This window comes from Hyla sarda, chromosome 1, assembly GCF_029499605.1.
Source record: "Hyla sarda isolate aHylSar1 chromosome 1, aHylSar1.hap1, whole genome shotgun sequence".
Taxonomy (NCBI): Eukaryota; Metazoa; Chordata; class Amphibia; order Anura; family Hylidae; genus Hyla; species Hyla sarda.
This window is the reverse complement of record NC_079189.1, coordinates 462,571,309-462,596,300: the sequence shown is the minus strand read 5'-3', so window position 1 is coordinate 462,596,300 and position 24,992 is coordinate 462,571,309. Positions and strand designations below refer to the sequence as shown.

The window sequence follows — 24,992 nt, the reverse complement described above, 5'->3', positions numbered from 1 at the left end:
ATGCACATCCTCTATAGACTGTACCGTGCTACAAAGCTTGGTGTCATCTGCAAAGATAGAAACAGAGCTGTTAATACCATCCTCTATATCATTGATAAATAAATTAAACAACAGCGGGCCCAGTACTGAACCTTGGGGTACACCACTAATTACCGGGGACCAATCAGAGTACGAATCATTGACCACCACTCTCTGGGTACGATCCATGAGCCAGTGTTCAATCCAGTTACAAACTAAAGTTTCCAAGCCCAAGGACCTTAACTTACCTGTCAAACGTCTGTGAGGGACAGTATCAAATGCTTTGGCAAAATCCAGAAACACTATATCCACAGCCATTCCTCTGTCAAGGCTTCTACTCACCTCTTCATAAAAGCAAATTAGATTGGTTTGACAACTTCTATCCTTAGTAAACCCATGCTGGCTATCACTTATAATACAATTATCCCCTATGTATTCCTGTATGTAATCCCTTATAAGTCCTTCAAACAATTTACCCACAATGCACGTTAAACTTACCGGTCTATAGTTTCCTGGGGAAGACCTAGAGCCCTTCTTGAAGATTGGCACCACATTCGCCTTGCGCCAGTCCCTTGGCACAATACCAGACACCATAGAATCTCTAAATATCATGAACAGGGGTACAGATATTACTGAACTTACCTCTCTAAGAACTCTTGGGTGTAGTCCATCCGGCCCTGGGGATTTGCTTACATTTATATCACTTAACTTACCTTGTACCATCTCTACATTAAGCCAGTTCAGTACATTACATGATGTGTTACCAGCACTGACCTGGACAATGTCAGCTCCTTTTTCCCTAGTATATACAGAACTAAAGAACCCATTCAGTAGCTCCGCCTTCTCTTGATCGCCTGTGACAACCTCCCCATTATCATTATTAAGGGGTCCTACATGCTCTGTCCTTTTTTTTTTTGCATTTATATATCTAAAAAAATATTTAGGATTAGTTTTGCTTTCTTTGGCCACCTGTCTCTCATTTTGAATTTTTGCTGTTTTTATTACATTTTTACAGATTTTATTAAGCTCTTTGTACTGTTTAAATGTTATCGCTGACCCATCAGATTTGTATTTTTTGAAGGCAATTTTTTTGTTGTTTATTGCTCTTTTAACATCATGTGTCAGCCATGTAGGATTTAATTTTAATCGTTTATATTTGTTCCCCTTTGGTATATATTTAGCTGTATAGTTATTTAGAGTTGATTTAAAGATGTCCCATTTACCTTCTGTATCAGTATTTGAGAACACTTCCCCCCAGTCTATGTCCTGTAGTGCAGCCCTCAGCCCAGGGAAGTTTGCCTTTTTAAAGTTATATGTTTTTGCCTTCCCCGCCTGTCTTTGTTTTCTACATTTTAAGTCAAAAGTAACTATATTGTGGTCGCTATTACCAAGGTTTTCCCGCACAGTTACATTACCAATCAGCTCTGCGTTGTTGGAAATGATCAGATCCAACAAGGCATCACTTCTTGTTGGGTCCTCCACAAACTGGCCCATAAAATTATCCTGCAATAAATTTAGGAATTGTCGCCCCTTTGTAGTTTTAGCCAACCCCGGACCCCAATCTATATCTGGATAGTTAAAATCTCCCATTATTACCACTGTACCTGCCCGGGTGGCCCTCTCTATTTGTTTATGAAGCCGAACATCTATCTCTTCAGTGATATTAGGGGGTCTGTAGATTACCCCAAATATTATTTTTTCAGTATTTCCCTCCTTTTGTAATTCTACCCACAGTGATTCCACCTCCTCAAAATCATCACACACTATGGCATCGTTCACACTGACTTTCATACCACTTCTTACATACAGACAGACTCCACCACCTTTTCTGTTCATTCTATCCTTGCGAAACAATGTAAACCCCTGCAGATTGACAGCCCAGTCATGCGAGGAGTCCAGCCATGTCTCAGTGACCCCAACTATATCAATATGTTCCTCCAGTATCAAGGCCTCAAGCTCCCCCATTTTATTTGCTAGGCTTCTGGCATTTGTGAACATACACTTTACATTTCCATCCTTTATGTTATTGGGGTTAATGGGATTCAAGGGTGTAAGTTTTATTTTCCTATGAAGCCTATTCCTATTAACTATTCTAACCCCTCCCTCCGGTCCACCCCCAGGTACATTTATAATTCCCACCTCTCTATCTACACTATCTTCCCCCTCTTTGCTGTAGGTTCCCTCCCCCCAAGTCCCTAGTTTAAACACTCCTCCACCCTTCTAGCCATCTTCTCCCCAAGCAAAGCTGCACCCTCCCCATTGAGGTGCAGCCCGTCCCTACGGTAGAGCCGGTAACCGACAGCGAAGTCAGCCCAGTTCTCCATGAACCCAAACCCTTCCTTCCTACACCAGCTTCTGAGCCACTTGTTTACCTCCCTGATCTCCCGCTGCCTCTCTGGTGTGGCTCGTGGTACTGGTAGTATTTCAGAAAATACTACCTTGGAGGTCCTTGCCTTAAGCTTGCGGCCTAAGTCCCTGAAATCATTTTTAAGGACACTCCACCTACCTCTTACTTTGTCATTGGTGCCAATATGTACCATGACTGCTGGGTCCTCTCCAGCCCCGCCCAGCAACCTGTCAACCCGATCCGCGATGTGCCGAACTCGTGCGCCAGGCAGACAACACACTGTTCGGCGATCCCGGTCTTTGTGACAGATTGCCCTGTCTGTCCCCCTAATAATTGAGTCCCCCACCACTAGTACCTGTCTGGCCTGCCCTGTACTCCTCCCTCCCTCCTTACTGGAGCAGACACCCCCCTGGCGGTCAGAGGCGGTATCCTGCTGCAGTTCTGCTAGCTCTGGAATGGCATCCCCCTCATCTGCCAAGCGGGCAAACTTGTTGGGGTGTGCCAGTTCAGGACTAGCCTCCCTGACACTTTTTCCCCTACCCCTCTTTCTAACTGTAACCCAGCTAACTGCCTGACTGTCCTGCAACTCCGTCCCACTGTCCTCCCCCACCTCTATTCCCGAGAGTGCCTGCTCAGTGAGCACGAGACTCCTCTCCATGTTGTTAATGCTTCTCATTGTTGCCAGTCGCCCCTCTAGATCCAGGATCTGGGCTTCCAAACGGACAACTAGCACACATCTCGCACAACAATATGCACCCTCAAACTGTTGTTCAAGGATTGCATACATTGAACAGGATGTACATTGGACTGCATTTTCCAACATGGAGGCCATCTAGTTATGGGGATTTCACAAATGTATAGGAAAAAACAGACAGTCAAAATGACACTTAAAATTTTTTGTAGACCTTGTGGGTTCAGAAATTAACACTCACAGCGATCTCAACCTCCTGCTTTCAAACTCCTGTTTTTGTAACTCCTCTTTCACGCCCCCTCTTACACAGCAACACTCAGAAGAGCAAGCTCTCAATAAGAGTCCCAAGCTAAGATTTATACACCTGTGCCCAATCTACTCCTCCTCCCCCTAGAGGTGGAACAGAGAAAAAAAAAAAAAAAATGAAAAAGGGTGTTTAAACTCTAACAGTTATCCCACTATGTGCAAAAGAGAAAAACTTACCCAAAATATGAATGTAGACTATAGGCAGTCGCACCCACTCCACAGATTCACTCCGCACAACAGATAATCACAGTTTTTGTAACTCCTCTTTCACGCCCCCTCTTACACAGCAACACTCAGAAGAGCAAGCTCTTGTTATGCCCTATGCATAGCACTGAACAGTATTAGCAATCGAATGATTGCTATAAATAGTCCCCTATTAGGATTTTTTATTTCCCCACACAAATAGTATTTTTTTGGTTGTGCCATACATTTTATGGTAAAGTGAGTGATGGCATTACAACGGACAACTGGCCACGCAAAAAACAAGCTGTCATACTAGTCTGTGGATGAAAATATAAGAGATTTTTTTGAAGGCGAGGAGGCCCAAATGGGCTGAGTCCTTAAAGGGGTACTCCGCCCCTAGACATTTTATCCCCTATCCAAAGGATAGGGGATAAGATGTCAGATCGCCGGGGTCCCGCTGCTGGGGACCCCGGGGATCACTGCTGCGGCACCCCGCTATCATTACTGGGCAGAGCGAGATCGCTCTGGACGTAATGACGGGCAATTCAGGGGCCGGAGCATCGTTACGTCATGGCTCCGACCCTCGTGACGTCACGGCCCGCCCCCGTCAATACAAGTCTATGGGAGGGGGGCGTGCCATAGACTTACATTAAGGGGACGGGCGGAGGGGCGGAGCCATGACGTCACTCGCTCTGTGCAGTAATGATGGCGGGGTGCTGCAGCGGCGATCCCCGGGGTCCCCAGCAGCGGGACCCCGGCGATCTGACATCTTATCCCCTATCCTTTGAATAGGGGGATAAGATGTCTAGGGGCAGAGTACCCCTTTAAGGGGTTAAACATAGTGATTAATTTTTTTGGGCCTACAATAAGTATGACAACATTATATGCAGTTTTAATCCGTTACTTATGCAAAGTATGTTTTTTAAAGAAATATTGCCATAAGGGGAAAGGGATTTGACCTATAATCACAGCTGAGGTATTTTATGAAGATATAAAGTCTACACGCTATGTTCACATGTGTTTTTTTTATTTTTTTTACATTTTACATTATTTTTTTTACATTTGTTAGCATTTTTACTATGTTTTGTTGTGATTTTCCAAAATCTTGGTTAAAATTGAGTGTGGTAAAAAAGCCCATTTTTCCTGTTATTTCAGAAAAAAAGAAAAAATGATAACCAAAACCTAGCAAAAATGCAAAATGTGAACACATCCTCAGGAGAAATGTGAAACTACTTTATATCCTCATCCTATATAGAGTACAGCAGCAGTATAGAGAGCGCTAAGTGAGTAGGGCTCTGTGAGCAGTAGAGGAGATCTGATTGAAAAAAAATTGTCATTCTGTAGTTCACAGGAAGTCAGCTGAGATAGGACTGACCACTTCCTCTTTTTTTTGAGTCAGGCTGGTTAGGTAGCCACCTTTTATTACCCAGAGCATTCGATCTGGCAAAATCAGCATGACTATGTTGCCCCTAAGAATCTCAGAAGCTGAAATGTGATGACCTTCTGATAACCACAAAGTCTGCATTTGTGTACATGGGATAACATAAAAGTTTGAACTTACAATGGCAAAGTCTACTAAAGCAGGCCATACAGTTAGGATGCATTGATGGGAACCTGTCATCACCTTAATACTGCCTGAGCCACAATTCCTCGGGCAGTCTCTGGTGGCCTCTGTCTGCCCCTTTGGTTTTGTGTGTGTATGTATGCATATGTATACTTATATATTGTTTTATTAAACTTTTTGAAAAAGGGGTGATTCAGACTTTTATTAGGGAAGGAGTTAATTCACATTTATTGTAAAAAAAAATTGACAAATTTTTTTCACAATTTTTTTAGTCCCCAAAGGAGGCTATTACATGCAATCTGTAGATTGCATACACTAATCAATGCTATGCCATAGCATAGCATTTATCAGTGTTATCCGTGGCCCTTTACTACTGCCTGCAATGGCTGGCTGCAGTATAGGAGCAACTATCGGATGGCATGGAGTACAGAAGGGACCTCTGGCCATCCTCTCAGCTGATCGGGACATCACGATTTCACCTTGGTGATCCCAATCAGCATCCCTGAGCTACCGACAGTTTATTTTACGGACTTTTAGACACCGCAATATACTTTGATTGTAGCATCTAAAGGATTAATGCCGGACAACACTGCGATCGGTGATGCTCGGCATTAGCCACAGGTCCTGCTATGAAGCTCGCTTCATAATTCGCACGCTGCATAGCACAGGGCACCTCTGTGATACCTGCCGTGCAATTGTCCAGTATCTGTATCCGGACATCCCTACTTCACTTAAATGTATTGGTCGGGAGCTATTCCACGTTATACACTTAACAGACAAAAGTGGTGAACGCTGCCAAAGATCTTTATTATAAAGCTTAAGCAGAGTGATTATTATTCTGCCAATTGTACAAAAGTTTGTGTACTCCATTTTTATTTTCATTGATTGCACACATTCCTGATCTTTTGGGAGAACGTGAGAAGTAAATTACTTTGTCATGTTTTCTCTTCTTTAGGTATTTTCAGTGTCAGCCGAAATATGGCTTGTTTGCACCTGTACATAAAGTTACAAGGATTGGTTTTCCATCAACTACCCCAGCTAAAGCTAAAACCACCGTAAGAAAAGTTCCTGCGACACCTGCAACACCAGCATCTCTAAAACGCAGCCCAAGTGCATCTTCTATTAGCTCTATGAGCTCAATTTCATCGTCTGTGAGCAACAAACCAAGTCGCACTGGGCTGGTAAGTGGTGGAAGAAATATGTAAACTCAATTGTAGTACACGTGATAATTGTAAAACATCCTGTTAGTGTTCATAATATGTTCAGAAAATATCACATTCTGTGACCAAAATGAACATTCATTATAAAGCATTTGTTGTCCTTTATTGATTTATTTATTTATTTTTTGCTTAACTTTTACTTAGTGTGAACTGCTTCTCCTAACATTACTTTATGTACAATATACAGTTAACAGAAACCTCCTCAAGATATGCAAGAAAAATTTCTGGTACCACAGCTCTCCAGGAAGCTCTGAAAGAGAAGCAGCAACATATAGAGCAGCTTCTGGCTGAAAGAGACATGGAAAGGGCCGAAGTTGCAAAAGCTACAAGTCAAGTTGGAGAAGTGGAGCAGGAGCTAGCTGTGATACGAGATGGACATGACCAGGTATGACAGTCTCTGGGCACAAAGTTCTTGGTATGTTTATAACTGAGGTGCCACTTGCCTCAATACTGGTATTTGGAACTCTTTCCTGACATTACATTATGGTGTCGGGGTGTGAGGTGCAGGGTAGATGCAGGGAAGATGTTATGGCCAAAGGGGCAGACGGTATTAACCCCTTCTGGTTGTGATGCCAGGGCAGGGTTTAATCAAGGAGCCTGCTCCCTACACCCCTTTTGAGCGCTGCTGTGCTTGTCGGGGGCTTTCAGGTTCGGCCATGCTTTCCCAAAAATTGACCTGCCCGGTGCTGGGAACTGCATGTCCCGGGCGTCAGGCGATAGGAATTTCACAACCCTAGTTTAAAGGGGTATTCCAGGGAAAAACTTTTTTTTTAATTTTTTTTTTATATCAACTGGCTCCAGAAAGTTAAACAGATTTGTAAATTACTTCTATTAAAAAATCTTAATCCTTCAAATAATTATCAACTGCTAAAGTTGAGTTATTGTTTTCTGTCTGGCGACAGTGCTCTCTGCTGACATCTATGCTTGTCTCGGGAACTGCACAGAGTAGAAGAGATTTGCTATGGGGATTTGCTTCTAAACTGGGCGGCTCCCGAGACACGTGTCATCAGAGAGCACTTAGACAGAAAAGAACAACTCAATTTCAGAAGCTCATAAGTACTGAAAGGATTAAGATTTTTTAATAGAAGTAATTTACAAATCTTTTTAACTTTATGGAGCCAGTTGATATATAAAAAAGTTTTTTCCTGGATAACCCCTTTAAGAGGGTGAGAGGAGAGCTTCATTGCCTTGGGAAGCTCGGTTGACTGTGAACATGAAGGCAGAGTGACCACTTTGGACCTTGAATTTTCATATTTATCTTTTGAGGTCAGTATCTTTGACAGTGGATCTTATGGACTTGTCTAGCGTGCATGTTCATAGCTTTCTTGATATAACCACTAAATGTAGGGACAAAATATGATATGAATGGTGCATTGGTAAAATTTTTGAGACCATCTTCTGGAGCAAGCTATGTTTAATGCCTTAATAACCTTTTATTTCTCCATTACTTGCCACTAATGTAATAGTGTATATTTTTCTACAGTATGTAATGGAAATGGAGGCTAAAATGGATCAGTTACGTGCTATGGTAGAAGCTGCAGACCGAGAAAAAGTAGAACTGCTTAACCAGCTTGAAGAAGAGAAGAGGTATAATTTAAGTAGCGCTAGTTTGCTTTTAAAGTTTGCCTAAAATTTCAAAATGTAAAACTTTTTTACACATTTCATAATATATTGCTTGTGTATTACTTGACAAAATGTGACACCTTATGCTCTGAGGAGAAAACAAAAAGACAAGAAAAACTGTAATTTTCTTGGGGGGGGGGGGGGAAGAGCAGCAATCCCCATAATTTATGCTGATGATATAATAGAAAATTGTTTATTTATAACAAATTTTTTTTTTTAACATTGTACAGATAAGTTGTGTACAGTGTTGGTCTTTTGCTGAGACTAGCTGTTTCTCACAGTAATATGTAATGACTTCAGCACTTATAACTGACTAGAGATTCTGTGGTTTCATTCATCATCATAAGTATCCACGCAAGAGATAATAGGAAGGCACTCACCGAAGGTTTGTGTAGAAGTTAACACTTTATTTTTGGTGTACAAACCTCATATTCTGTGGGGTGCAATGGGGACAAGAACAAACACAGAGAGTTGAGGTGGTCACTCAAAGTCTGATGAAGCACCATGGTATGCGTGAAACAGCTGTTACCTCGCTTCTGTGTTTGTTGACATTTTTGCTGCTATCTAATGTTTATACATTAAAAATAAAGTGTTAACTTCTACACAAACCTTAGGTGAGTGTCTCCCAATTACCTCTTGCTTGGATTTCTGATTGCTGTTGCCTTCTCTGGGATTTTAGCACCACAAGGATTTGTGCCTTTACTCTACCTGAGTCTGTGCTGTTTTACCACTCTGGGCTAGTTGATTAGATTTTAGCAGCGCTAACTGCTTTATCTTGGTAATTTCTTACATTATCAGTGGGCTCCTTTATGTCCTAATCAGTTTTTATAATATATATAATTTATATCCCTTTCTAAGACCTTTTCCTAAATATTTCCTAAACATTTAGTTGTGTGACCTTACATTGTAAAAAGTTTATGGGAGAGCTGAAAATGAGTTGGCTTAGAGCTTGATACATGGGATGGGGAGTTTTCTGCATAGAGAGACTGAAAATGTTGGCCTTCAGCTTGGCTAAAACCTGCTTTAAAGGACATCGTCCACAGTATTTATCTAGGGACAAATTGCATTGAGAGGAAAATTAAGTTAAAAGGGTATTCCAGGAAAAAACTTAGTTTTATATATCAACTGGATCCAGAAAGTTAAACAGATTTGTAAATTACTTCTATTAAAAAATCTTAATCCTTCCAATAATTATCAGCTGCTGAAGTTGAGTTGTTCTTATCTGTCTGGCAACAGTGCTCTTTGCTGACATCTCTGCTTGTCTCGGGAACTGCACAGAGTAGAAGAGATTTGCTATGGGTATTTGCTTCTACTCTGGACAGTTCCCGAGACAGGTGTCATCAAAGAGCACTTAGACAGAAAAGAACAGCTCAACTTCATCAACTCATAAGTACTGAAAGGATTAAGATTTTTTAATAGAAGTAATTTTACAAATCTGTTTAACTTTCTGGAGCCAATTGATGTACCGTATATACTCGAGTATAAGCCGACCCGAGTATAAGCCGAGACCCCTAATTTCAACCCAAAATCCCAGGAAAAGTTATTGACTCGAGTATAAGCCTAGGGTGGGAAATACCTCATCCCCCCCTGTCATCATCCAGACCCGTCATTAACATCCTCATCATCATCCCCTTGTCATCATCCCACACATCCCCCCTTCATCATCCCCTTATCATCCCACACATCCCCCCCTTCATCATCCCCTTGTCATCATCCCACACATCCCCCCTTCATCATCCCCTTGTCATCATCCCACACATCCCCCCTTCATCATCCCCTTGTCATCATCCCACACATCCCCCCTTCATCATCCCCTTATCATCCCACACATCCCCCCTTCATCATCCCCTTATCATCCCACACATCCCCCCTTCATCATCCCCTTGTAATCATCCCACACCCCCCCTTCATCATCCCCTTGTCATCATCCCCACCCCCCTTCATCATCCCCACACCCCCCCTTCATCATCCTCTTCTCATCATTCGCCCTCAGTGGTCTTCAACCTGCGGACCTCCAGAGGTTTCAAAACTACAACTCCCAGCAAGCCCGGGCAGCCATCGGCTGTCCGGGCTTGCTGGGAGTTGTAGTTTTGAAACCTCCGGAGGTCCGCAGGTTGAAGACCACTGCGGCCTTCAACATGCGGACCTCCAGAGGTTTCAAAACTACAACTCCCAGCAAGCCCGGGCAGCCATCGGCTGTCCGGGCTTGCTGGGAGTTGTAGTTTTGAAACCTCCGGAGGTCCGCAGGTTGAAGACCACTGCGGCCTTCAACATCATCCAGCCCCCTCTCACCCCCTTTAGTTCTGAGTACTCACCTCCGCTCGGCGCTGGTCCGGTCCTGCAGGGCTGTCCGGTGAGGAGGTGGTCCGGTGAGGAGGTGGTCCGGGCTGCTATCTTCACCGGGGGCGCCTCTTCTCCGCGCTTCCGGCCCGGAATAGAGCCGTTGCCTTGACAACGACGCATCTGCGTCGTTGTCAAGGCAACGTGACTATTCTGAGGCCGGGCCCGAAGCGCTTAGAAGAGGCCTCCCCGGTGAAGATAGCAGCCCGGAACCACTATCCCACCGGACGACCTCCTCACCGGACAGCCCTGCAGCACCGGACCAGCGCCGAGCGGAGGTGAGTACTCAGAACTAAAGGGGGGTGAGAGGGGGCTGGATGATGTTGAAGGCCGCAGTGGTCTTCAACCTGCGGACCTCCGGAGGTTTCAAAACTACAACTCCCAGCAAGCCCGGACAGCCGATGGCTGCCCTGGCTTGCTGGGAGTTGTAGTTTTGAAACCTCTGGAAGTCCGCAGGTTGAAGACCACTGCGGGTGGGGGAGTTCACTCGAGTATAAGCCGAGGGGGGGTGTTTTCAGCATGAAAAACTCGGCTTATACTCGAGTATATACGGTATATAAAAAATATGTTTTTTCCTGGATAACCCCTTTAAGTAATGTATGATGTATAATTGATCTGGAAAGGTTGATGGTACCTATGTATTCTAAGGATTCTGTCATTTTATTGGCATTTTAAATATTAACCTAGATTGAGTTGCATTTTTCACCATCAATGTCTAAAGCTAAATGTATAATTGTCTAGTTAATGTTGCATTATTTTGCATATCCACAAATGTATATTTTTCCCAGGAAAGTTGAAGATCTCCAATTCCGTGTTGAAGAAGAGTCCATTACCAAGGGAGATTTAGAGGTAAAAAGATAAATTTCGTTGTTAATACTTTTAGGGTTATATAAGGTCAAGATGTTTTTACAACATGAGCTCTGTGTGCCTCTTTCATTTACATTAATTTTACAGTTTTGCAATAGGGAGACATGAATAAAGAGTATGTGAAGTAAATTGTGCCATAGAAAGCACTATAGTTAATAAACCTGTTTCCCCAGTATGACAAGCACAGACCTTCCAAATATAAACCCAATAGTTCCATCATCTTTACTGGTTGGTAATGCCTTTTGCTTGCAGTTGCTTTTTCACAATCTGAAATCAACTCTATAAAATTTTTGATGCTTGCAAAACTGGTGGTGAAATAAAGGTGGTTATTTTCAGATAACCTCAATTTATATTTGCTGGCTTTCAAGTCATCTCCAGTTTTCTAAACATAAATACAGCATTGAATCTGAAAATGTTTCAATTTTCCTTTCTTTTTTGATTTATTTGAGAAACGCTAATTTAGTGAACCAAAGTCAGATAAAATTTAGCCTTACTGTTAAATGCTAAATTAGCCAGTTTTTATTATAAAACTGTTTGACCATATTTATTGCTTGTATTTATTAATTCCATAAAGTTACATTTCAACATTTTAAGTTCACATTATTATTATTTTTCTTTTTACATGTTAAATTCTCATTTATCATGTTTTTTCCTCTTTGTTTAATTGTTCTCACAATCCAGTTGTTAAGTGAACTAAGAGGACAGGACTAGGAATAAATTGTGAACATATTCATCAAACTTTTTGGTCAGAGCAAGTAAATCCAGGAAGGCTATTTTACATATATAACCTAGCACACTAATAACTGCTTTTAAAACTTGAGCTTTAATTCATTGGTGCATGTTGCTTTTATGAGGTCTTGTTAAGATACTAAACTATACTACAAAAAACTTTTATAGTGTTGTGTATTTGAATATAAGCTAGAGGAAGTTTAAAGATAAATATTTAATCCTCAGTTTATTTAAAAATTAGGAAAGAATAATAATGTAGTACACATATATTAACAAGAGTAAAAACTTTTCCCCTTAGTGCGGTATATATTTAAAAAAAATTAATAAATTATAATAAAATTATCATCTTGCCAAAGGTTATTTTTTAAGATGCACATTTACTGTTATAGATAGGCTTTAAAAAGGGCCCAGTTTTTTCTTTCAACTATTCATACATTTCAAATCAATATAAAAATATGTATTCCATGTAGCAATAATTTATTTTGCATAATTTAATAGACCAAGCTGTTTCACCGCACCCCGTACTTTCGCCAGTAAACACAACCTTAGTCTCCTATTTGATACATTTTCTTTTAAATAACCAGACTTTAGAATTACCATTCTTCAAGTTTAAAAAAATAAATTCAAATTCTAAAATGTATACTTGCTTAAAACTAAACAACTTCCCAGGTCCACTACTACATTTAAAACAATTATACAAGTAGAAGGTTCTCTGAGGAGCAAGTAATTTGTCTTACCGTATATACTTGAGTATAAGCCGACCCGAATATAAGCCGAGGCCCCTAATTTCACCCCAAAATCCCAGGAAAAGTTATTGACTCGAGTATAAGCCTAGGGTGGGAAATACATCATCCCCCCCTGTCATCATCCAGACCCTCGTCATTAACACCCTCATCATCATCACCCTGTCATCATCCCCCCTTCATCATCACTGCCTGTCATCATCCCCCTTCATCATCACCGCCTGTCATCATCCCACACCCCCCTTCATCATCCCCTTGTCATCATCCCCTTGTCATCTTCCCACCCCCCCTTCATCATCCCCTTGTCATCATCCCCTTGTCATCATCCCACACCCCCCTTCATCATCCCCTTGTCATCATCCCCTTGTCATCATCCCACACCCCCCCTTCATCATCCCCTTGTCATCATCCCCACCCCCCTTCATCATCCCTGGTCATCATCCTCTTGTCATCATCCTCTTGTGAACTATCCGCCCTCAGTGGTCTTCAACCTGCCGTCCTCCAGAGGTTTCAAAACTACAACTCCCAGCAAGTTTTGAAACCTCTGGAGGTCCGCAGGTTGAAGACCACTGAGGGCGGAGAGTTCACTCGAGTATAAGCCGAGGGGGGTGTTTTCAGCACAAAAAATCGTGCTGAAAAACTCTGCTTATACTCGAGTATATACGGTAAGTGCTCTGCCTTCATAGACATGGGAAGCAGCTGCCTAACCAATGTAACTGTAATAGATGCTAAACAAATTCTTTAACTACAGTCATGGCCGTAAATGTTGGCACTCTTGAAATGTTTCTAGAAAATGAAGGATTGCAGTAACACGTCTTGCTATATACATGTTTATTTCCTTTGTGTGTATTGGGACTAAACCAAAAAAGGGAGGAAAAAAAGCAAATTGGACATAACGTTACACCAAACTCCAAAAATGGGCTGGACAAAATTATTGGTACCCTTAAATTAATATTTGGTTGCACACCCTTTGGAAAAAATAACTAAAATCAGTCGCTTCCTATAACCATCAATAAGCTTCTTGCACCTCTCAGCCGGAATGTTGGACCACTCTTCCTTTGCAAACTGCTCCAGTTCTCTCTTATTAGAAGGATGCCTTTTCCCAACAGCAATTTTAAGATCTCTCCACAGGTGTTCAATGGGATTTAGTTCTGGACTCATTTCTGGCCACTTACGAACTCTCCAGCTCTTTGTTGCCATCCATTTCTGGTTGTTTTTTTACGTATGTTTGGGGTCATTGGGGGAGATTTATCAAAACCTGTGCAAAGGAAAAGTTGCCCAGTTGCCCATAGCAACCAATCAGATTGCTTCTTTCATTTTGCAGAGGCCTTGTTAAAAATGAAAGAAGCAAGCTGATTGGTTACTATGGGCAACTGGGCAAGTTTTCCTCTGGACAGTTTTTGATAAACCTCTCCCATTGTCCTGCTGGAAGACCCAAGATCTCGGACACAAACCCAGCTTTCTGACACTGGGCTGTACAGTGCGACCTAAAATCCGTTGGTAATCCTTAGAGGCAGCAAAACTACCCTAAAACATAATTGAACCTCCACCATATTTCACTGTAGGTACTGTGTTCTTTTCTTTGTAGGTCTCATTCCATTTTCGATAAACAGTAGAATGATGTGCTTTATCAAAAAGCTCTGTCTTGGTCTCATCTGTCCACAAGACGTTTTCCCAGAAGGATTTTGGCTTACTCAAGTTCATTTTGGCAAAATGTAGACTTGCTTTTTTATGTCTCTGTATCAGCATTGGGGTCCTCCTGCCATAGCGTTTCATTTCATTTAAATGTCGAGGGATAGTTTGTGCTGACACTGATGCTCCCTGAGCCTGCAGGACAGCTTGAATATCTTTGGAACTTGTTTGGGGCTGCTTATCCACCATCAAAGGCAAAGGCAAATCTAGATCTCTGTAGATGGACTTGTAACCTTGAGATTGTTGATATTTTTCCACAATTTTGGTTCTCAAGTCCTCAGACAGTTCTCTTCTCCTCTTTCTGTTGTCCATGCTTAGTGTGGCACACACAGACACACAATGGAAAGACTAAGTGAACTTGCTTTTTATCTGCTTTCCGGTGTGATTTTTATATTGCCCACACCTGTTACTTGCCACAGGTGAGTTTAAAGGAGCATCACATGCTTGAAACAAACTTATTTTTCCACAATTTTGAAAGGGTGGCAATAATTTGTCCAGACCATTTTTGGAGTTTGGTGTGACATTATGTCCAATTATCTTTTTTTCCCTCCCTCTTTTGGTTTAGTTCCAATACACACAAAGGGAATAAACATGTGTAAAGCAAAACATGTGTTACTGCAATCCTTTTCTGTGAGAAATACTTCATTTTCTAGAAAAATGTCAGGGGTGCCAACATTTACGGTCATGACTGTAAGACAGGAAGTCCCTGGTTTATTGCCTAAAGTTGCTGTCCTGCATGTGTCTACAGCAGAAGGTCTCATGCCATTTGACCAAGATATATTTATTTTTCTGGAAGAAGATAAGAAAGCTATGGTGATGGGTTCCCTTTAAAACTTCTAAACAAGTGCTAAAGATCGATTTTTATTATTAAATTCCCCTTTTTAAAATAATACAATAAAACAGAGGAAACATGTCTTTTAAGAGGTCGCAATGAAAGTTTTAATCCTTGCAAAAATGTTACCTTTCTAAATTACACTAATGCATTTATTTTCTGGAAAACCGTAATTCTACTTGCTGCATGCACCTATCTTACATTTCTACTTATTACCTTTCTTTTTTTGTCTTTCACCATCAATTTCTTCCCACTTTCTTGTCAATACCATCACCCAAGCATCATCTAGTCATCCCCTTCTCTTCTGTTATGTTTCCCACTGCATCTTCTTTGCTCTTCAATGGTCCGATGATGCCGGAGCACGGCCTGCATGTGGCTCCTTCCTTTCGTGCTGGCATGTGATGGTGGCACTGTTGTGTTCTCTTCCTCTCCCTTTTTACTAACAGACGCAGACCAAACTGGAGCATGCCCGCATTAAGGAGCTTGAACAGAGCCTGCTCTTTGAAAAGACCAAAGCTGACAAACTTCAAAGAGAGTTAGAAGATACTAGGGTAATGGTTTTCAATATTTCATGGAAACTCTACTAGTACACTACACTTTATTAGCTGTGTCCATCTACAGTAAAAACTGTGAGTGAAAAGAAACAGTTTAGGTTTTGGTCTTTTAGAGTTTCTATGTAATGCAAGACAAACTGTATCTTTTCTTTTGGGTCTCCGCATAGCACAGGATAGTTAACACTAGTTTTATTACTAAAAAAATGTTCCACCTTACCAAGAAACATATTATAATGGCTTTCATATGTCATACATGTAATCTCCCATTATGTTCTATTAACTAAGTGTAATAATTTATCATTAAATGTATTTATTCTGTAGATTATAGCTTTATAGCCCAAACAAAATTGTATTGAATTTTAAAAGAATTCACATTTTAGAATTCAAAATTAAGATTCTTTATTTTTTATATATATATATATTTTTGCAAATATTAAATTATTAGTATTTATTTTTTTACTTATATAAACCTTTTTCTCCCTCTAAAATCCATACGTTATTTTTAGGATGACTTTAATGTGAAGGATAGTATAGTGCCAATCTAATATTTGCTCTGCATACATAATGACAATAAGGGAATGGGAGTGGTGAGGGAGTATACACTCTAGTATACATGTATCCTTGTGAGGGCCCATTCATTTTCTGGGTGCACCTTCCTTTGGCAGCAGGCACCAGCCGAATAAGTTGGCGCTATGAGCACTCGAAAATGCGCCATCTCCATATAGGCAATGCATTTCCAAGCTAATTCTCTGGAAGGAACGAACATCATTCTTTCAGCAGAGTCCGAATTTGAATTTTCTTGGCAAAAGTTTCCTCTACAAGAATTCTGCTGTGTGCACTGTGCAGCAGAATCCTATCGAAAACAATAGTAGGCTGCCGCAATGGAATTTCCAAACAGAATTTTCCTGCTCAGAAATTCCATCATGTGGATGGGTTCTGAGTGTTTCTTCACTTGCTACCCTTCCCTTGTGACTGTTTTACTTTCTCCCCCAAATTGTTGGATACAGCCTATATGTTTAATTATTAGTAACTTAAACTTTTATAATGTATTTATTATGATGGATAGATTCACTTTCTAGATCTACTTGCTGCTCATTGTGTACGAAGTAATGTTAGTGATGTAACTTTTGTGATATCTTCTTGATTCCCATTGGGGCTTTATCAGTAAATCATTTTCTTCAGTTTTATTACTGCATTTAGTTGGTTATTTCAGATGGCAAAGAACAAACAGGTCAGTTTTATTTTGCTGGCTTTCATTCAGGTGGATTATAAATTCTGTAAACAAGCATGTCACTTGGGCATGACACCTTATCTGTATATGGAAGGTGCAGTATCAACACTCTACACTGAGTTACTCATACAGAGCAAGGCCTATATTTTGGGCTGTTGAAATTTCTTTGGGGGATATTTATCAATGTTGTCTTTAGAAAGTGTGTTTTGAAGTAAATAATTTTTGCTTCCGTTTTGCTTACATGCAACATTTTTATTTTTTACCTTTTTTTTTTTTAAATGTTTTAACTTTTTAAAATGTTTTTCTCTTTTTTCACCTTTTGTAATGCACATATAAGGCTCCTTTCACACTATGAGCATTCATCCGTTATTAAACATCCGTTTTCTGTGTAAAAACTGATGTATAGTAACGGACGAAATAACTGGTGCTAACGGCTGTATAATGGCCATCAAAATAATGGGCATATTCATCAGTTAAGACCGGTTATATTATCCCTCATGTACAGCCCTTTTAACACCTCTGCCTACAGACTCCCATAGCCGGGACTACTACTACTCCCATCATGTAACATAATTGTTTCCATGATGGGAGTAGTAGTTCCCCGGCTGCGTGAGTCTGCCGGTGGCTGGGGAGGCTACATTAGTGTTTGTACTACAACCCCCATCATGGAACAGACTCTGTTCCATGATGGGGGTTGTAGTAAATGGGCTGAGGGATTGACCACACCTGGTCTCACTTCTGAGACCTGATGTGATTAGAAGTTACAAAACAGGGGAGTGGGCGGCATGCTCCACTCCCCTGTGATGTTCGATGTATTTATTTTCATTTTTAAATTCTGAGGAGCCATTCAGGGCTCCCAGCGGGGTTTTCAAATTGAAGTGGGAAAAGATATATAGAATCGCTGGGGGGGAAATATCTGGCCCCCCACAGCTCTTCTATATATGTTCCTCCCGCAGCGCATTCATATATGTTTCACCTGCAGCGCATATATATGTTCCACCCGCATCGCTATCATAACCCCCGGCAGTGCTATGAGTGAAAAGTATTCTACAGCAGCGCATCTGGCCAGCGCGATGTGCTGCTGAAAGAATACTTGTCATTCATATTGCTGCTGCGGCATCTGTATATAGATGCGCTACAGAGGTCAGACATATATCCATATGTATGGCCCCCACTGCGCTTCTATAATCATGTGCCTTTGCAGAGCTATGAATGAAAAGTATTCTTTCAACAGCACATCGCGCCGGCCAGATGTGCTGCTGTAGAATACTTTTCATTCATATCACTGCAAAAGCATATGATTATAGAAGTGCTGTGTTGGGCCAGACATATGGATAAATGTTTGACCCCTGCAGCGCATCTATATACAGATGCCGCTGCAGCGCTATGAATGACAAGTATTCTTTCAGCAGCACATCGCGCCGGCCAGATGCGCTGCTGTAGAATAATTTTCATTCATAGCGCTGCCAGGGGCTTATGATAGTGCTGCGGGGTGAACATATATATGCGCTGCAGGGGGAACATTTATAAATGTGCTGCAGGGGGAACATATATAAATGAGTTGCAGGGGGAACATATATAATTATATTCCCCACCGCAGCGCTTCAATTTGAAAACCCCGCCGGGATCCCTGAATGGCTCCTCAGTACCGGCCATTCAGGGCTCCCGGTGGGGAATTAAAAAATGAAAGTCAAATTAATCGTACATCGCAGGGGAGTGTAGCATTCCGCCCGCCCCCCTGTGTAATAACTTCTAATCACATCGGGTGTCAGAAGTGTGACCCAGTGCGATCAATCCCTTAGCCCCTGTACTACAACCCCCATCATGGAACGGAGTCTGTTCCATGATGGGGTTTTTGTACAAACACTAATGTTGCCTCCCCAGCCACCAGCAGACTCCTGCAGCTGGGAAATTACTACTCCCATCATAAACAAGTCTGCTCCATGATGGAAGTAGTAGTAGAAGTCCCTCAGCACTGTGGGAGTCTGCTGATGTCACCCCTTCTGAGCATGTTCAGAAGTAATAACGGATATTATAAACCAGGTGCAAACGGATGACATAAAGGCTCATCCATTTGCCATAGACTTCAATGTTAAAAATTGTGGCTGTTAATTTACTTGTTTCTTGTGACGGAACAAAAATAAGTGCATGTGCCGTTTTTTCTTCCATCACAACGAACGTCCGTTATTCATGACAGCTATAACAGGTCATAACGGATAATCAAAAAAATTACATAGACTTGAATGGGATTTTGTAACGGACGTTTAACATCCGTTTTTAAAGCTTTTCTTACGGACGTTTATAACAGATCTTTTAACGGATGAATTTTATAGTGTGAAAGGGGCCTTATATGGTACAGTACAGATATGTACTGCATTGTATAATGCTTATGCCTTTCAGGGTTACACTGCTTTAGGCAGAGTCTGATTTGGCTTCTGTAGCCATGACATGTCTGATTGCCATGGCTACTGTCAGCACCCCACAAAATGTGCAGATAAATAGCAGAGAGAGCCCCCTCCCTCTCACCCTATGGAGGCTGTGGTCAAACAGACCACCGCATTCATAACATCCGCTCTGCAGTACTAGGACGGGGAGTGGAGAGCAGGTGCCGTGATTTCATATTCCCCGCCAGGAGCAGTGATTGGTCGTTCGGTCCGGACCAATTGCGGCTCCTGGCAGGGGAATATAAAAGTACAGTGCCTATGACAACTGATTTCAAGTTTAGCTCCTGGATGAGCTGGCTTCTCCTAATATAGGAAGTACCCACTATTTAGGACCAGACGGCTTGTCCTGAGAGGGCAGCATTTGAAAGTTGTGTTAGCCAGGTCTGGGCTGGTGTAGAGTTGTGGTGTTTTGGAGGGATTTGCAACTTTTTGTGTGACATTCACACTTGGTAAGTCCGTTACCACTGCAAATTAAAAAATGAAATTGATTTGCAAGATCGCTTGTAGCTTTTTGCTTACAGTGAAAAGTCGCAAAAAATGCTTTGGCGCACATGCAACATTTCATGCACCAAATATAAGCAAAACAAAGGCTCTAAAGACAATGATAAATGTACCCCTATGTGACCCAAAGGATTCTAATGAAATCTGGAAACATAAACTGCTGGGTATTCAAATGGTACCTCTGGTGCTGGTGATGAAGAAAGCTCTGACATTTCTTGTTATTTACAGGCCAAAACAAGGCCAGATTCCTTAAAAGTAAGTATTTCTCTACAAGGAACAAGGGGTTGTGTTGATGTCTTTGTTTGCTGGAACTGCAAACGTTGCTTGCGGTGGTAGGGATTGCACTAATACTTATATTTTAACAACTGTCAATGGCATAGCTCTTGCATTCTTTGCAAGGACAGAACTATTAATGATGCATGCAAGTGTCTGGTCTTAGATGTGTGTATGCTAATAAAGTTATGTACCGTACCTATTATTGAGAGCTTTACAAGTAGCTATTGTTTTTAAGACATCAAATTTAGCTTTAGAGGAGAAATGTAGGATTTGAAAGCTGTTATTTGGAGAAGCCTTTAAAAAGCGTATGTGCTTAGTCTCAGGATTGCAATTATCCCTTGAGTTTTAGTGCATTGTTTCTGGTGGTTAGACTCGTGTTTAGAATAATGTACTGTAACTTGTGTTTTGATGTAGTCTAACATAATGGAAATAATATGCTTTATAGGTGTGATTAACATTGAAATTACATTTGTTTCGATGGATTATGACAAATTTGTCAGAATGTACTGTTCTGTTGTTAGACTTATTGCATTGAGTAGAAATTTTTAGCTGTTCTTTGCTTTCCTTCTTTAGATTTTAGTTCTGTAAACTAGGGCCGGACAAACTTTCAAAAAAGCTTTCAGTACTGTTTTCGTTATTGCTGGTATTAAAAAGCTCATATTTTGCATATATTTGACAAACCAGAAAAAAGAATAATAATATTCACTTACACCTTTTTTAAATAAAGCATTTGACTTATTGGGGGGGGGGGGGGGGGGGGGGGATTTAATTTGCTTAGTAGCCATTTCTATTGTGTCAAATGTTTGTCTTTTTCTTTGGAAGACTGTGCCTTCTGCAATTCATAGTTTTTTTTTGTTTTGTTGTCTTTTCCTAAATTGGTTTATTATCACAGGTGGCAACGGTTTCTGAAAAATCTCGCATTATGGAACTAGAGAAGGATTTGGCTCAGAAAACGAAAGAAGTTGCAGAAATGCGCCAGAAGTTTGTAGAATCTAGCAAACAGTCTAGTGATGTAGATGAATCACTTTCACTATTGCAAGAAGTCAGTTCTTTGCAGGAAAATATATCAACACTTAGTAAGAAACACGAGCAAGAAATTCAGTCTCTGAAAGGTAAGCTTGAAAGTACTGAAGGTGATTATGAGAGAGAATTAGGATCTGTGAAAGCATCAGTAGAAAAGCTATCCAAAGAGAATGAAACCTTGAAAGTAAAGCTCAGCCATGCCAATAAGGAGAATGCAGAAGTAATAGAACTTTGGAAATCAAACCTAGACTCTGCAATAAGTTCACATCAGCAAGCAATGGAAGAGCTGACTGTTTCCTTCAGTAAAGGTGCAAATACAGAAACTTCTGCTTTGATTGAACTAAAAGCCCACATTGAGAACCTTAAGCTAGAACATCAGAAAGAGACAGAACTTCTGAAATCTCGGCAAGAAGCTGAACAAGCTGATCATCTGAAAGAAATAGAAGCTTTCAAGTCGAAACTTCAAGCATATTCTGAAAAGAGAGAATCAGAACTTGAAACACTAAAATCTAAACTGGAAACTGCAGAGGAGCAACACTTAATAGAAATGGAGGATACGTTAAATAAGCTTCATGATGCAGAAATAAAGGTAAAGGAGCTGGAAATGTTGCAAGCCCAATGTACAATACAAAATGCTATAATTTCTAGCCTAAGATCCCAAGTAAAGGATACAGATAAGAGACTTTCACATATTGAAAGTATGCAGAAAGCAGAATCTGAATATAAATTGTAAGTTGAGAAGCTTAAGGAGAGAATTTAGGCTGATAAAGGGCAAGTTTAAAACATTGACCATGAAAAACATGCAGTAATAATGTTTGTGCCATATATCATATTTAAGTGCCATTCAAATCAAATCTATTGAGATTATGAACAAAGAAATAGCCCTTAATGAATATAATACAATTTTAAACAGAGAACTTAAACTGGACTTGCCATCTGAATATGGCGATGGAGATGTTTCATCTATCACCTTTTAGATTTTTTTTTTTATATTTCAATTGAATTTAATTTGTCCTCCATCAAGCCTGTATACATAAGTATACTTTTTTTTAAAATTTATTTTGTAAAGGGCATCCACTTACAAAAACATGTTTATGAACAGTTGGAGCATAAAGCATAGAAGTGCCCTGGCATGATCAGTGTTCAGACCCCCACTGATCTTAAGAATAAAGATGCAATCTCCATCCATTTACAGAACACAGGTTCCATAGATCAGTGGAGACCATCTCGTACAACTGGACGGAAATCACAGCAAGCTGGGGAGTGGTGCACACCCATAAAGATCAGTGTGGGTCTTGAACACTCAGAGTCCAAACGTTCGAAACATTTGACATGAAAACTTCAAAAGTTTTGATAAATAACAGGGACACTTTAACCCCTTAAGGACCAAGGATGTACCTGTACGTCCTTGGTCCTGCTCCCGTGATATAACGCGGGGTTACACGGTAACCTCGCATCATATCACGGCGGGCCCGGCATCATAGTGAAGCCGGGACCCGCCGCTAATAGCGCGCAGCCCCGATCGCTATTAACCCTTTTAGCCGCACGCCCAGAGCTGAGCCGCGCGGCTAAAAGCGAAAGTGAAACCATGCCGGTTAACTCAGTGGGCTGTTCGGGATAGCCGTGGCAAAATCGCGGCATCCCGAACAGCTTACAGGACAGCGGGAGGGCCCCTACCTGCCTCCTCGCTGTCCGATCGCCGAATGACTGCTCAGTGCCTGAGATCCAGGCATGAGCAGTCATGTGGCAGAATCCTCAACCAATGATAAAGATCAGTGTGTGCAGTGTTATAGGTCCCTATGGGACCTATAACACTGCAAAAAAAAAAGTGAAAAAAAAAAGTTAATGAATATCATTTAACCCCTCCCCTATTAAAAGTTTGAATCACCCCCCTTTTCCCATAAAAAAAAAAAACACAGTGTAAATAAAAATAAACATATATGGTATCACCGTGTGCGGAAATGTCCGAATTATAAAAATATATCATTAATTAAACCGCTCTGTCAATGGCGTGCGCGCAAAAAAATTCCAAAGTCCAAAATAGTGAATTTTTGGTCACTTTTTATATCATTTAAAAATGAATAATGATGAGTAAGTCCTATCAATGCAAAAATGGTACCGTTAAAAACTTCAGATCACGGCGCAAAAAATGAGCCCTCATACCGCCCCATACACGGAAAAATAAAAAAGTTATAGGGGTCAGAAGATGACAATTTTAAACGTATTAATTTTCCTGCATGTAGTTATGATTTTTTCCAGAAGTACGACAAAATCAAACCTATATAAGTAGGGTATCATTTTAATCGTATGGACCTACAGAATAAAGATAAGGTGTCATTTTTACCGAAAAATGTACTACGTAGAAACGAAAGCCCCCAAAAGTTACAAAACGGCGTTTTTTTTTTTCAATTTTGTTGCACAATGATTTTTTTTTCTGTTTCACCGTAGATTTTTGGGCAAAATGACTGATGTAATTACAAAGTAGAATTGGTGGCGCAAAAAATAAGCAATCATATGGATTTTTAGGTGCAAAATTGAGTTATGATTTTTTAAAGGCAAGGAGCAAAAAACGAAAATGCAAAAACGGAAAAAACCCCGGTCCTTAAGGGGTTAAAATATTTCAAGCACCTAGTGCCACTCTAAGAATCCCCATGTAATACTTCTCTTTTAGAAACAGTGGCTCCCAGTCTTTTTTTTTCAGAGTACTCCTTTGCAGCCCATTTCAAAATATTGTACATCCCCATATTAGTGACATGTTTGTAACGAATATAGTTGCTGTTATTTCGAATTTATCTGATATTCTTTACTCCATATCTTCTCCCCAGCCCCCCCCCCCCCCGAATCCTCTCACCCCCTATTTACACAGTGATTCCACCAGCAGAATAGTGAGTACAGCTATGAGGTAAAAGGAAATGGTCACACAGGTGGATTACCTGTGAGTTTACCACTGAGAGTTTAAAGGAGTACTCCAGTGGAAAACAAATTTTCTAAAATAAACTGGTGCCAAAAAGTTAAACAGATTTGTAAATTACTTCAATTGAAAAATCTTAATCCTTCCAGTACTTATCAGCTGCTTTATGCTCCAGATGAAGTTGTATATTTATTTTCTGTCTGACTACCATGCTGTCTGCTAACACCTCTGTCCATGTCAGGAACTTTCCAGAGCAGGACAGTTCCTGACACGGACAGAGGTGTCAGCAAAGAGCCCCGTGGTCAGGCAGAATAGAACTTTACAACTTCCTCTGCAGCATACAGCCGATGAGAAGTACTGGAAAGATTATTTAATAGAAGTAATTAACAAATCTGTTTAACTTTCTGGCACCAGTTTATTAGAAAAAATTTGATTTCCACCGGAGTACCCTTTTATGCTGCGGCAGATTTTCCACAGCAGTATTTCCTCATTGATTTGACTAAATAGGGTCTTCCACGGATTTTCGTTTGGTGCAAAAAAAAAAAGCTATATGGACCCTGAACTGGTTGGGGCACAATGGACACTACAGGGTCCCAATGGGTCCCATTGACTTTGAATGGGGTCCGTTGGGTTTCTGTTATTTGAACAGACTTGGCTAGTGGAGCTCCAGAGAACTGAGATCCGTGCTGACTTACATATAGGATGTAACTTAGGATCAGAAGTAACATCTGATATACTACAGAGCTGTACTCTCTATTCTGCTGGTTGGAGTTACTGTGTAAAATTACTTTATCCTGTACAGGTGATAAAATTTTAACACCTTAAAGTGGTACTCCATCCCTAGTCATTTTATCTCCTATTCAAAATATAGTGGATAAGAATTCTGATTACTGTGGT

The 24,992-nt window shown here is 40.8% G+C and overlaps 1 protein-coding gene across 3 annotated transcripts in view; it reads left to right on the top strand.

Annotated features, from left to right (window-relative positions):
* LOC130284660 (vacuolar protein sorting-associated protein 33A) overlaps positions 1 to 24,992 on the top strand; it is a 253,616-nt gene that overhangs the window by 35,378 nt on the left and 193,246 nt on the right. For all 3 annotated transcript variants that reach the window (XM_056535248.1, XM_056535228.1, XM_056535237.1), the window contains exons 5-11: positions 6,065 to 6,290; positions 6,517 to 6,714; positions 7,813 to 7,916; positions 11,081 to 11,141; positions 15,602 to 15,706; positions 20,114 to 20,140; positions 21,054 to 21,773. In XM_056535248.1, coding sequence (XP_056391223.1) covers positions 6,065 to 6,290; positions 6,517 to 6,714; positions 7,813 to 7,916; positions 11,081 to 11,141; positions 15,602 to 15,706; positions 20,114 to 20,140; positions 21,054 to 21,773 — 1,441 coding nt within the window. The remainder of the gene's footprint in view (positions 1 to 6,064; positions 6,291 to 6,516; positions 6,715 to 7,812; positions 7,917 to 11,080; positions 11,142 to 15,601; positions 15,707 to 20,113; positions 20,141 to 21,053; positions 21,774 to 24,992) is intronic.